General features: G+C 35.7%; 2 protein-coding genes across 2 annotated transcripts; one reads left to right on the plus strand and one right to left on the minus strand.

The window, feature by feature from the left end:
• Positions 1 to 7,670: 7,670 nt before the first annotated feature.
• Positions 7,671 to 8,576, plus strand: LOC139871039 (uncharacterized). The gene has a single exon (XM_071858788.1). The coding sequence runs from the start codon at positions 7,671 to 7,673 to the stop codon at positions 8,574 to 8,576; it is 906 nt and encodes a 301-aa protein (XP_071714889.1).
• A 4,766-nt stretch (positions 8,577 to 13,342) lies between these two features.
• LOC139871040 (uncharacterized) lies at positions 13,343 to 14,476 on the minus strand. Its single transcript, XM_071858789.1, has one exon. The coding sequence runs from the start codon at positions 14,474 to 14,476 to the stop codon at positions 13,343 to 13,345; it is 1,134 nt and encodes a 377-aa protein (XP_071714890.1).
• Positions 14,477 to 15,427: the final 951 nt, after the last annotated feature.

The raw sequence follows: 15,427 nt of genomic DNA on the forward strand, positions 1-15,427 counted from the left end.
GTGAACACGGTTTTGAATTCACTACCAAAATCGTATGACCAATTTGTGATGAATTACAATATGCAAGGTTGGGAGAAATCTCTGGCAGAGGTGCATTCGATGCTTAAAACTGCTGAACAGAATATTCCATCTAAGGTTTCCAATCCAGGTATCCTAATGATTAGGGATGGTAAGGTGAAGAAGAATAAGCCGAAAACTTTGGGAAAAGGAAAAGGCAAGTCAATTGCTAAGAAGAAAATTCCACCACCCCCCAAGAAAGAAAACCCAGCTAAAGACGCCGACTGTTTCCACCGTGGAAAGGTTGGCCACTGGAGGAGGAACTGTCCTTCATACCTATCTGAGTTGAGAAAAGGCAAAGCTGGCCAGACCAGCAAGTCAGGTATATTTCATATACAGTTATATACTTTTTCTAGTGATTCCTGGATTTTTGATACTGGTTGTGGTACTCACATCTGTAACAATATGCAGGGAATGAGAAGAAGTAAGAGACTGAAGAAAGACACACTAGACTTAAGAGTGGGCAATGGGGCTCGAGCTGCTGTTGAAGCTATTGGAACCTATGAGCTTACTCTACCTAGTGGTCTTATTGTTTTGTTGGAGCAATGTCATTATGCTCCAAGTATTACGAGCAATGTAATTTCAGTTTCTCTTTTGAAAAATGTTGGTTTTGAACTTACATTTACGCACTTTGGTATTTCAGTTTCTAAGAATAATGTATTTTATTTTAATGCTATTCCACGTGATGGTATTTTTGAAATTGATATGCATGGTGTGATTTCAAATAATAATTCTGTATATACCTGTACTGCCAAACGATTCAAGCAAGACTTGAACAAGACCTATCTATGGCATTGTCGTCTTGGTCATATAAATAAACAACGCATTTCAAAACTCCAATCGGATGGGCTTTTGGAATCAACTGACTCTGAGTCATTTGATGTATGCAAGTCATGTTTATGTGGAAAGATGACAAAGGCTCCTTTCTCCGGTTTAGGTGAGAGAGCTGAAGATCTTTTAGGACTAATACATACTGATGTGTGTGGCCCTTTTAGAACTATGTCTAGAAATGGTGAATCATACTTCGTTACATTTACTGATGATTATAGTAGATATGGTTATGTTTACTTGCTGAAACATAAACATGAAGTTTTTGATACATTCAAAATCTTCCAAAATGAGGTAGAGAATCAACTTGGAAAGACCATTAAAGCCCTTCACTCTGATCGGGGAGGGGAATATATGAGTCAAGAGTTTTTGGACCACCTGAAGAATCGTGGGATTGTCTCACAGTTCACTCCACCTTACACACCACAACACAATGGTGTGTCTGAACGGAGGAATCGAACTTTACTTGATATGGTTCGATCTATGATGAGTCTAACTACTCTACCAATGTCTTTTTGGGGTTATGCATTAGAGTCTGCTGCACGCATACTCAATATGGTTCCAACCAAGAAGGTAGAAAAGACACCATTTGAGTTATGGCATGGAAAGAGTCCTAAGCTGTCTTATTTGAAAGTCTGGGGTTGTGAAGCGTATGTGAAACGTGACACTTCAAACAAGTTAGAACCCAGAGGTATCAAATGTCACTTTGTGGGATACCCAAAAGAAACAATGGGTTACTACTTTTACTACCGAGCTGAAAACAAAGTGTTTACTGCTCGTTTTGCTGAATTCTTTGAAAGAGATCTTCTCTTACAAGAAGTCAGTGGGAGTAAAATAGATCTTGAAGAAATTCAAGAATCACAAAGTAACATACCTTCTGAAGGCACTAGCCAACCGCGCGTTGAAACTGAACACATTGTTGATGAGCCAGAACGTGTTGCACCTGTAATTCGTAGATCTAGTAGAACTCCTCATCGACCGGAGAAGTTGAATCTTCTGATTAATTCAGATGAACCTCATCTAGGGGATTATGATGAACCCTCTAGCTACCGTGAGGCCATATCAGATCCAGAATCTGACAAATGGAGAGATGCTATGAATGCAGAGATGCAGTCCATGAAAGATAATCAAGTATGGGACTTGATTGATCTTCCACCCAACTGTAAACCAGTGGGGTGTAAATGGGTCTTTAAGAAGAAGACAGACATGGACGGTAATGTAAACACTTTTAAGGCTCGATTGGTGGCAAAAGGTTATACTCAAACTCAAGGAATTGATTATGAGGAAACTTATTCACCAGTTGCAAGCATTAAATCAATTAGGATACTTATTGCCATAGCTGCTTTTCATGATTATGAAATATGGCAAATGGATGTCAAAACCGCTTTCCTAAATGGCGACCTAAGCGAGGACGTATATATGGTTCAGCCGGAAGGGTTTGTGAATCCTAAGTATCCTACTAAAGTATGCAAGCTTCTAAAATCCATTTATGGGTTAAAGCAAGCATCCAGGAGCTGGAATCTTAAGTTTGATCAGAAAATCAAAGAATATGGTTTTTCTCAAAACCAAGATGAGCCCTGTGTTTACATTAGAGCTAGTGGGAGCAAAGTTGTCTTCTTGATCTTGTATGTTGATGACATACTACTTATTGGAAATGACATTCCAACTTTGCAAGATGTCAAATCTTGGCTTGGAAAATATTTTGCCATGAAAGATCTTGGAGAAGCTAAGTATATTCTTGGAATCAGGATCTATAGAAATAGATATAAAAGGCTTATTGGTTTGAGTCAAAGTACATACATTGACAAAATCTTACGAAGATTTAACATGCAAAACTCCAAGCGCGGAGCATTGCCCATGCAAAAAGGCATAACCTTGAGCAAGTCTCAAAGTCCTATCTCACCTGATGAGATAAGACGAATGAAATGTGTTCCGTATGCTTCGGCTATAGGATCCATTATGTATGCCATGTTATGTACTAGACCTGATGTCTCGTTAGCCTTAAGTTTGACGAGTCGTTATCAACAGAATCCAGGTGAAGAACATTGGATTGCTGTTAAGAGCATTCTTAAGTATCTGCGAAGGACTAAAGATATGTTTTTGGTTTACGGTGGTTTGGAAGAAGAGTTGAGTATTAGATGTTATACAGATGCTAGTTTCCAAACTGATCGAGATGATTCTCGATCCCAGTCAGGGTATGTCTTTGTCATGAATGGCGGGGCAGTTGATTGGAGAAGCTCAAAGCAGAGCACAGTTGCACAGTCTACAACAGAAGCAGAATACATTGCTGCATCAGAAGCTGCTCAAGAAGCTGTCTGGATTAGGAAGTTTATTGCTGAACTTGGAGTAGTTCCCAGCATTGAATCCCCTATGGAAATGTATTGTGATAATTCAAGTGCTATTATACTAGCGAAAGAATCACGTGTACGTAAAGGTAGCAGACACATTCTTCGAAAATTTGACTACATTCAAGAAGTCGTTGAGAGGAATGATATTAGTATTCTTAAGGTTCATACAGATGATAATGTGGCTGACCCGTTCACGAAGCCCATGACACACAACAAGCATGATGATCATGCTAGTAGTATTGGACTTCGTTATGCTGCTGATCTTTTTAATTTGTAATTTAATATTTGGATATTTTTGGAACATTAAGCAGTTTTATCTTAATGAATTGATATATAGTTGGTATGATCAGTTTCATTTATATCACTGTGTTCTATATTAGCATGTTTAATCCATGAATAATTGTTGATTATTCAAAATCTCCATAATCGATCATGTTATGGGAATAACATGAATTAAGATTAATGTGAAATTTTGGTTATATTCATTGATGATGAATAGTTACCTTGTTGAGACCAAAATTCATATGTATTCATTGATGATGAATACTGGAATGACCCAACCATGAGATGTCACTATATGGATCGTAGTCAGTAGTGAATCTTTTAGTGATTATGTCTTTGTGTCCTTAGACTTGAGATGCACGCCCGTCTTGATGAGTGTAGCATTGTACTTTGATATGGTTAAACGCTGTCCTGAATAAGGCTGTTATAAAGGCCATCATTGGGTATAATGTAAAGCTCGTGATAGACACGTGTATGCAATATAGGATTTGTTCCTCTAAAATGTTTGGAGTTAGATACTTTTTGAGCTCCTCGATGAATGAATAAGATATTTGTGTGGCCGCACCCAGATGTAATTAAGATGATACTTAATTAATTTGGTGATCTAATTCAGTTCTAAGATCGAGAAATAAAATCGTTAAACAAATGAGAATGACCGATGATCCATATCTCAAGTTTAACTAAAGTATCTGAAACAAAAGGACGAATGACATTTAACACTTACCATAAACAGTTTCGAGAAACTACCCTCACATGAATTTGGGGACAATGACGTGTTGCTAGACGCTTACCATTGTTTGTATAGTTACTTGGTATTGTGCCATGCACAAGTGGGAGTCTGAAGGATTAATGTGCAAGGTACAACATATAACTATATGGCCAAATTCATTTGAGCCTTCGGGGTCACACACATATACACCGAGACGTCAAATAAATATATATATATGATGTATATATATTACTCAAGTAACAAAATAGTAAATCGAAATTAATTCATTTACTATTCATATGAATAGTAAATGAAACGAAATTAATTAATTTACTATTCACATGAAAGTGACATGATAGAAATTATTAATTATAAGTTTCATAAACTACCCCTGAAGTATTTGAGAAATACGACTTTATGATATTACGTAAATCAAATTCAATATCCTAAATTGGATTCTTTCAAAAAGTAAAATATTCACGGATTGATATAAGGTTTACGGGTGTTTCTAAAGTGTAATATATATTCCTTTCTTTTGCCTTCATAAGAAGATACGAGAGAATTAAAAAGAGAGTAAGTAAGAATATCATTTTGAGTTCATAATATTAATCAAAGGTTGATTAATTATTACTTGGGTTTGGACTAGCATCCATTGACGTTGTTTGAAGTGTAGTGTGGACTATCCTAAGAGACGGTCATATTTTTGATCGTAAGTTTCTCTCCGTCTCATCAATTTCTCCAAGAAAGGTATATCGTTAACTCCTCTTTTATTTTATATTAATGACAATTATTATGGTGTAACTGGATCACTGAGAAAGATTAATTGTGTGCATGTTTCATTAAATAAGTGAAAATTTAATCTTGTATAAATTTTGTTCATAAAATAATTAAAGATTATTATTTTAACTATCCGCTGCGTTAATCTGATTTGGTAAAAGTACACACGATTTTCCAACACAATCGTTATGAACAATCGTTATGAACAAATCGATATGAACAAATTGAACAATCGATTGTGTATTTGTTGTTCAATTAGGTAACCCTAATTGAAGAACAGGTACCGATCGAGTGAAATGAAAGGAAGAAAGTTAGGGATCGAGAGAAATTGAAAGATACGGTTTTTTTTTTTTAATTGTTTAACAGTGTGGCCAATGAATTTTGGACAGATGTAATGCTGTGAGCAATTAGTGGAAGGGGGGGTATGGAATAGGTTTTAGACAGCTACGTGCCAAATTGATACGTATTATTATAAGTTATTGATTATTGATGATTATGTACTATAATACGGAAAATTGAAGCCTATTAATTCCACTCTAGACTAACTGTCACTTTAGACCACTCCCCATAGTCAATCACCCGCTAGTTATCCGTTATTACCCGTAATGAACCATAGATACGAATTAGTTATCCGTCTTCACCATGGATTTAACGAAAGCTATAAACTAAAAGTGGGTTCCATTTGTTGAAAAAGTGCATGTTTTAAAGGGATACTTTTTGTTGAATCATTTTCCAAAGGGATACTTAGTTGTATATTTATTAATATTTTCATGTCATTTAGAATTTAAAATAAATACAACAACAACAACAACAAACCCAATCCCATTTTGTGGGGTATGGGGGAGGTGAGACGTAGACAATCCTTCCTCTACTCTAGAATAAAGAGAAGTCATTTCTCCACTCCGAGTGAAACACTCCAAGAGTAGAAAAAGTCATCCCTCTCTATGTTCGACGAATAGAGAGATTGATTCAAAAAAGAAATAAATTAATGACGTGGCAGTTAAGAGATAGATGTTTTAGTCATAATAGACAATGTTTAGTTATACGATTTTATGTGTTAGTTATAGGATTTAGGTGCTGATGTGACGCTGATGTGGCATGTTAAGAGGATGAATAGTTTAGTTACGATAGAGATTATCCTTAGCGTCATGTCAACACTTCATCCACATCACTAATGAATAACTAATGAATATCATCTATAACACATTTCCTCAACCGCTAAATTAATTTGTTTAGTGATAGTACAAATATGAAAACACAATCCACAACAAAATTATACAATATAAAGCATACAGATGCGTTATCCAAAATGCTTTGTGAAGACATTTTGGATGCTAAAATTGAATAACTAACCAATGACTAGATAATGCAACCGGTTGTCATCGATGACATCTTCAATGGCTATCGAAGTAGTGATGGGAGTAGCCTAAGAAAGTATACTTGTAAAAGCTCTTTGTTGCAAAATCTCTTTGTAAAACTAAAATTGTGGAACTATATATCTTCCTAGATCTCTAACCAAATGCAATCTCTACCAATCAGGTTAATCCTTACTAATTTGCCCTGCAATTTCTTCTAAACTCAACATCAATACCATAATTATGATGATCTCTTCACAATGTGTCACCCAGTATTCACAAATCACAAATTATATATTTTATGATTTTTTTTTTTTAAACTTCATAGTTGAGATCGAACATGCTCACTACTCAATCAATGAGCTTTTGATTTGGTTAAATAACTGACCGATATAAATCCATTTCTTATTTAATTGAATTAATATGATTTTGGCAAATTTAATTTGATTTTTTTTTTTTGAACGACGATTTTTTTGGTATTAGTAGATTATTTATTTCAACGACCCTCATTATTTACACGTAACAAACACGTTCGGGCTGAACCCCGAATCCGATCGACGGTACTCAGGAACACATCTATTCGGGCAGTGGTCCAGGTAGAGGTCCGTGAACGAATCCGGTAAAACCTCTATATAGGATCAATATATACCACCATTATTGTTATTCAATTTATTTAAAGAAAATCATGTCACCTTTAAAGATCGAACCCATGACATTTCCCTATTTCAGGAAACGGTATTAATACTCAATATATTTTCCATCAACGATTTATCCTAACAAAATTAATCAATCAAATGAATAATAAACCGATCAAACTTACACCCGCAATTACTCGTTCCAAATAACACATACTCCGTAGTTCAGTAGTTCACCCTATACACTTATTTATTCCCTATATAAAGTATTGGGTTCGGCCAGCGAATTCGTGGTTTGCTGGCAGCACGACCAGTTTTTTCTTTCTTTCTTTATTTTATATATTTATATTTATATTTATTTATATTTATATTTATATTTATATATTATATATATATATATATTTAAAAAGTTGGAAAACAGGACGTGACATACACGAAACTCACCCCACTCCGATTCTCACTTTTCTTTTTTTGTTTTCTTTAAACCAAAAAAAGCCGATAATACACACTGTTCTCTATACCCCTTTTATTATTTTAATATTTTCCTAAATTCCCTTCTTCTATTACCAAATCTCAAACCCACTTCCAAGTTTTTATCTTTATTTTAAAAACATTTAATTTAATGGGTTCCTAGACTTCATCAATATCTCATCTGGGTATCTCTTAACTTCCCATAAAGATGAAAGATTTCCCTTCTTGTTTTGGTGAAAATGGAGTACAAGTTGCAGATGCATCATGTACAACTGCAGCAGCTGTAGCAACAACAACAACAATGTCTAATGGAAGTATATCTATAGCTAAAGCTTCTCAAAATGTGGTCACTTGTGTTTACCAATGTAAGTTGCTTGGTAAATCAAGATTAATTATTATCAATTGGACCAAGAATTTAGTTGGTCATTGTTTTAGTATTGAAATTCAAGATTTATCACATAAATGTCTTAATAAAATTGATATTAAACCTTCAATCTTTACCAAAAGAAAAGGTACCAAAAGTGTTATAGTTGATTTTGTTACAATTGATGTGTATTGGGACCTTTCAATTGCTAAATTCGGGTCGGGTCCAGAACCCATTGAGGGTTACTATTTGGGTCTTGGTTATAAAGGTGAAATGATCTTGTTAATTGGAGATCTAAGAAAAGAACTCTTGAAAAAAACTAAGTATTTGTCGAATTCATTGCGAATATCTAAAAGGGAGCATGTTTTTGGAAAGAAATGGTATGCAACTAGAGCTCAATTTAAAGATAATGGCCCGGTCCACGATCTTAGGATCGAATGTGATACATTCGGGCTCGATGATCCACAACTCGTTGTACGAATGGATTCGAAAATAGTGATGCAAGTGAAACATTTGGTATGGAAGTTTAGAGGGAATTATACTATTTTCATTGATGGACTTCATGTTGAGGTATTTTGGGATGTGTATAATTGGTTGTTTGGACCAACAACCGGGAACGCGGTTTTCATGTTTCAAACGGGTTCGGGTGCTGAAAAAAGTGGTTCGTTACCTGATCGGTCTATAAGCTCGTTGCGTGGTTCGCAAAGTTCTAACTTTTGTTTGACACTTTATGCTTGGAAGAATGAATGAGGGTAATGCTGCACAATGAGGGATGTTTGATCATTAATACAGGTTTTTGTTAAGTTTATACAACCATGTTATATGTGAACTTTGGTATATTGATTTTGGTACCAAATACTAATCAATGTTGCTGTTTATATGGGATGAATTCTTTCATCTATATCATACCTTTCATGTTTATTTGTCATATGTTGTAAATTGGCTAGCTATTTTTTCTTTTTCAAGTAAAGAACATTTGTATTTGTATTATTCACAATGAAAGGAAGGAAAAATCAATACAGTACAATTTTTTGTTTTGGTTTTCATTGAACTTTGAATTGTGCTGTTCAATATAAAGAACAAGGCTAATTGAATACTTATTGAAGTCAACATTGACTCACAACATTTACGATCAGCCAACAAACAATAAACCAATCGTTTGCAAAAAATTCAAACCCGAACAGTAACCACACACACACAAAAATACGGAGTAAACCAATACTCAATAACCGGTATTGATAATTCAAAGAGTTAATTATACCATTGGTCCCTGTGGTTTACCTAAAATTATACCAATAATCCTTATCTTTTTAAAATTATATCGATAGTCCCTGTGGTTCTTAAAACACATGGCGCTGGTCCCTAACACTAATTTCCGTTAGAATATTCCATTAAATCCATAAAATAAGAAGGGTAATTTGGTCATTGTACCTTTCCTTCGTATTTCTCCTTTATTTTCTTCTCCTCCTTTCTATTTATTTACACAAACATAAACCCTAATTTTATTTCTCAAATCTAAAATCTTAATCTAAATATAAAATAAGATATACGTAGTATATGCCAAAAACAAAAATACACAATGATTCTTCACTGCCATTTTACATCTGATCAAACAAAACCCTCAAACTAAATCTTATAGAAAATTAATTATGTAATCACACTCATTCTAATTTATGTAATCCTTGAATAAACACTTATCATTATTCTTCTTCTCAACTCTATTTTTTCTTACCTGATAATTAAATTCGTCCAATTTGTCAGGTTAAGCATATCCTGTGTCTCGTGTGCTCGATAAGAAAGCAGATCTGACGACATTAAGAGTTCCGGTACCAGATATGGATTTGGGCAATCGATCGTTATAAATGGATTTGGTGGAAGACGACGACAACGTTTGCTGCTCTTTTTAATGACTGATGCTCAATTTGTGTTCGAAACTAGCGGATCTGGTGGTCAAGTGGGTTTTATAAATTGAGGAATTTGTATCAGGAGCAAGAGATCGATCTAGCAATATTGATGAAATATTAGAGTTATTTGGTTATGAATAGATATGATGTGTGAGTACAGATTCAACGGGAGAAGAAAAATGATGTGTGTATGTATTTGAAATGTCAATCTCTTAATACTTCATCAATGGCAAGGCATATTATTTAGTATATTTTTATTTTTATATATTTGAAATAACAGAGAAAAAAATAGGTTAAGTTGTAGAAGAAGAAAAAGTACTGAAAAGTCAATGATACCCTTTCTTATTATAGATTTAATGAAATATTTTAACGGAAAGTAGTTGCAGGGACTAGCGCCATGCATTTTAAAAACCACGGGGACCATCTATGTAATTTTAAAAAGATAGGGATTACCGGTATAATTTTGGATCAACCATAGGGACGAATGGTATAATTAACTCTAATTCAAATTAATTGGTTATTTATGTTCATAAATATATAAGAATAAAGAGATAAAGTTTATTTATACACTTAATGTGTGTAAGATAAACAATAGATAAAAAGTAAGAGATAAACTGTAAAGTATAAAAAATATAATATAATAATGATATTTCTAAAATTGTGTTTTTTTTCTTAGGATAATTAATAAGGAATGTAGGGAGTAATTCTATTAGTTAACGAAGAAGAATAAAATGACACGATTACTTTACGTTAGTATATCTAATCTCCAACTCTGAAAAAGTGTTTATTCTTTTTTTTTTTTTTTGAAAAGCAGCCAATATTATTAAGAAGAAACAGAAAGTTTGTACAGCAAAATTCTCACATGATGCTAAGATTGCATCATATTACAAGCAAAACTAAAACTCAAAAAGCTATACACTTTACACGACTAAACAATGAAGCAAGAAGGATTATGAAACCAAAAGTGCCAATCGATCTTTTTCTCTTTATACCTCTTCGCGATCCAATCGAAACTTATAATTTGGATATCGTTTAACGCCATTGGGGTACTCCAACCTTTGTTTTTGAAAACCGTTTGGTTTCGGTTTTTCCAAATTAGGTACCCACTAATCCAAACTAAAGCTTGCCATATGAATTTACCCGAATCCGATAACCCGTTTGGTACTTTCCCTTGAAATAGCTCCTCGATATTTGTGATAGATACGCCATCGAACCCCCCACCATTTGAATACTTTGCACCACACATCATAAACTTTTTTACATGACAAAAGGGAATGCTCTACCGACTCGATATCGTCGTCACAAAGCGGACAACGAACCGAGTGAAGATCAATCACCCGTTTATCAAGTTCCGTACGCACCGGTATTCGACCTTTCCTAGCTCTCCAAATAAAGATTTCAACTTTTTTAGGAACTAATTTGTTGCTTAAAGTTCCTTTCACACTTTGTCTTGCACTCATCGTTTTTCCGTTTATCAAAGTAGTAAGCTTTTTGGTTGTGAACTTCCCATTTTGGCTCACTTTCCAAATCCACGAATCTGAAACATCTGCATTAAACTTCACTGATTTCAGCAGCTCGGTTAGCTCCTGCAACTCGCCATTTGCGCGACCTATTGGTGTTCTCGTCCATTCCAGATTTGCCGAACATTTGTTGCCATCCCATGATAACCTGTCTTTGACCGAGACCTCCAAGTTACATTCCAATCTCACCAATCTTTTGAACCGGGTATTGAAAGGAATATCACCTAGCCAAGTCTCGTTCCAAAAAGAAGTAGAGGCACCGTCCCCAATTGACTTGCTAAATGAGTTGCGAAACAACAAACCTAGCGAATCAATCAGGGAACCGGTATCAATAATATTAGTCCACACAGTTTTGTTTTTAAAATGAGAATTTTCGTCACAAGATAATCCACCCAATGAGCCATAAATACTCGAAATAACCTTAACCCATAAGGAGTCGGTCTCGGTTTTAAACCTCCACCACCACTTACCGATTAAGGCCAAGTTTTTATTTTTAAATGAACCCAAATTTAGCCCGCCCGACCCATAAGGTTGAATTAATTCGTCCCATTTAACCCATGAAATTTTTGATTTATTTCCCGACCCGCCCCAAAAAAAAGAACGTCTTACACACTCAAGTTTTTTGATCACACATGAAGGGGCACGGAAGAGTGAGAAATAATACAACGGGATACTATTCAACACCGACTTTACGAGAGTCAAACGTCCACCAAATGACATCGAGCGTGCTTTCCAATCCGAAAGATGTTTCTCAAATTTCTCGATCACCGGTTTCCAAGTTTCAAGCTTATTCATTTTACCACCCACCGGAAGCCCTAGGTAAATAAATGAAAACGAGCCCACATTACACCGAAACATTCTCGCCATATTTTCAACTTCTAGTTTATCAACTTCTACACCGAAAATATTGCTCTTGTGGTAATTAACCTTGAGTCCCGAGGTGAGCTCGAAACATTTGAGCAATTTTATGAGATTTCTAATATTATTTTGCTCCCATTCCCCGAAAAAATCGTATCGTCCGCATATTGGAGGTGGGAGATTTCAACATTATGATGACCGATTTTCACCCCCTTGAAAACATTATTTGAAACCGCAACTTTTGTCATCACGTTTAAACCTTCGGCCACCAAGATAAATAAGAATGGGGAGAGTGGGTCGCCTTGTCTCACCCCCCTTTCAAGTTTAAACTCACTAGTTGGTGATCCATTAACAAGTATCGAAATCGTTGCCGACTCAAGACATGTACGAATCCATTTTATCCACTTTTGTCCGAACCCCATGATACCCATAACTTCAAAAAGAAACTCCCAATTTAGACTATCAAAGGCTTTTTCAAAGTCGACCTTGAATATGAGGCTTTTGAGATGTTTATGTTTTAAGAAATCAAGAGTTTCGTTTGCGATTAAAGCCCCATCTAAGATGTTTCTACCCCGAATGAAAGCACTTTGTTCATACCCCACAAGATTTGAAATAACTTTTCTTAATCGATTCGATAGGAGTTTTGCAATAATTTTGAAATAACTTCCAAATAGGCTAATTGGTCGATACTCACCAAGATTAATGGGATCCGGTTTTTTCGGAATTAATGTGATGAACGATGTATTACATCCTTTCGAAATATCACCGGAGGCTCAAAATGCATGAATTGCCTCAACTAATTCGTCTTTTATACGCTCCAAAACTTTTTATAAAAGCCGAGATTAAGCTCATCCGGTCCGGGTGCCTTCGAACTACCACATTCATTAATAGCATCCCAAATTTTAGCTTCCGTGAAAGGAGTTTCCAAATTGCCAGCTTCTGTTATTGAGATACGCGAAAGGCATGGCCCAGCAACTGAACCGAGAGCAGCCTGGACAGGCCCAGTAGCTGACCCAACAGACAGTGGCCCAGAAACTGACCCAAGAACAGCCTGATCAGTCCCACTAGCTGACCTAACAGGTCGTGGCCCAAAACAGTGAGTTAGCATGGGTCTGTTGTTATCTTTTTTTTTTTTTTTTTTTTTTTTTTTTGTAAAAGTACGACAGAAGTGTTCTTTAATTGCATCTTTAACATCATTCGGGTTTTCATTCCACACGCCATTGATATTTAATCCCTAGATATTACTTTTATTGTATTTCCTTTTAATAGAAGAATGAAAGAATTTAGTATTCTCATCTCCTTCGATTAACCACCAAATACGTGTTTTTTGTCTCAACATGTTGGTTTTCGATTTCTCTTTATCAATCCATTTTCTACGAGTATCGAGCCAACGTTCCCTATCCGTGTCACTTAAACCTCCTTGTTCGGCTAATGATTCCCACTTACTAACTTCACTTTTAAGCTTACTTAACTCGTCATCAATACCACCAAATTCAGATTTACTCCAAGATCTCAAAATCGTTTTAACATTCTTTAACTTATCCCGAAAAACGCAATCTTTCTTAGAGCTCCGAACAACGCTATTCCACCCATCTAAAATAACACGATCAACACCCTCCCTATTGAGCCATTCGTCAAACACCTTAAAAGGTTTCTGGCCAAAGTCAATCACTTTACTCCTAAGGATTAGTGGACAATGATCCGATTCCATTCTATCAAGAGCAATAACCGAAAGATCATCCCAAAGCTTAATAAAATTGTCATTCACAAGGAAGTGATCCAATTTACTAATTTTAATTCCATCACCACTCACACGAGTAAATCTTTTACCATTAATCGGGATCTCAATTAGACTATTTCTATCGATGAAATCATTGAACCGTGAAGCACGACTTTGACTAAACACACAATTTAGACGTTCCGATTGACAACGAACCTCATTAAAATCGCCACATAATACCCAAGCGGAGTCAACCCCCATCATAAGCCCATCTAAAAACCCCCACATCTCCTTCTTTCCTATGTCGTTATGCGGACCATATATATTCACAATAATCGACTCACCACCACTACCCACCCAATTTCCCCGAATTGCAGTGAAGTACTTATTACCCACCGCTTTATTAACAGAAAATCTAGATGTATCCCACACAAGTAACATTCCACCCGAGTTACCTAAATCCTCTTTTTGGATGTACCTAAAGTTTTCATTACCCCATAATGATCGAACCCACCTATCCTCCAATGTTTTACACTTAGTTTCCTGGAAAGCCGCAATATCAGGTTTCTCACTAGAACATAAACCTTTGACCCACCCGAATTTATCCTTAACCCCAAAACCACGGACATTTAACGATAAAATCTTCATAGAAAAATAGAACAAACGAAAAGGAGAGGAGAGGACACTTACTGTGGACCGAGGTTAGGACACCTCAGTCCAATTTGTTCCCCAAATTCCTTCAATTCTTCATTATTAATCGAGTAATTACACCTTGATCCTCCAACATCAAACGAGTCTCTTGATTTATTTTTCTTCTTTTGTGCATGTACAGCCCCACATGATATGCACCTCTTCTTAATGTCTTCGCTACAATTTGAATATCTCGCCATGTTACGCAATTTCATGATTCTCGATGAAGCTTTCCAGTTACCTAACACTTTCCAGTAGCAACCTTTGCAAAACGAGATCTCAGTTGTTTTAACCAAACCCCTAGTATCGATACTGTCATTCGTTCCTCGTTTGGAATTAGATTTAATGATCTTTTCACCTAAAACAGGCCCATCACCACAAGAAATACATTTAGGCCCAAAGTTCTTTTTAATAAAATTGGGCTTAGAATTGTCAGGCCCATTATTAGAGTGGGAACTTGGCCCAAATGTATCTTTAATTGGGCTCCATGGTTCTTCAATATTAGCATCAACCCTTTTGTCAGCCCCTTTAGAGTCATTATTAGAATTATCACGCGTAGCCGTTTTCTTGGAATTGGAATTAGGGCAATAATTATTGCTGACTGTTTCTGCCACATCTTCCTCGTGTTCATCAAAAAAGTCACCTAAACCAAGGTAACATGACTCTTAGAATTCATCTTCTTCTTCTTCCTTTCTACCACCATGACCGCCGGTATGACTGCCGGAAAGTTCAAAGTCATCACCCGACTTGGTGGATCTTACAGATTCATGGGTGTGATGATCTTCTTCATCATTTGCTTTCATGTTAACCTTATTTTCTCGATCTTCACCTTCCTTGAAATCAAAATCAAAATCAAAATCATGATCTTCACTACAGGAGAATTCATCCGAATCAACAAAGTCAGAATCA

Source organism: Rutidosis leptorrhynchoides, chromosome 10, assembly GCF_046630445.1.
Source record: "Rutidosis leptorrhynchoides isolate AG116_Rl617_1_P2 chromosome 10, CSIRO_AGI_Rlap_v1, whole genome shotgun sequence".
Lineage (NCBI taxonomy): Eukaryota > Viridiplantae > Streptophyta > Magnoliopsida > Asterales > Asteraceae > Rutidosis > Rutidosis leptorrhynchoides.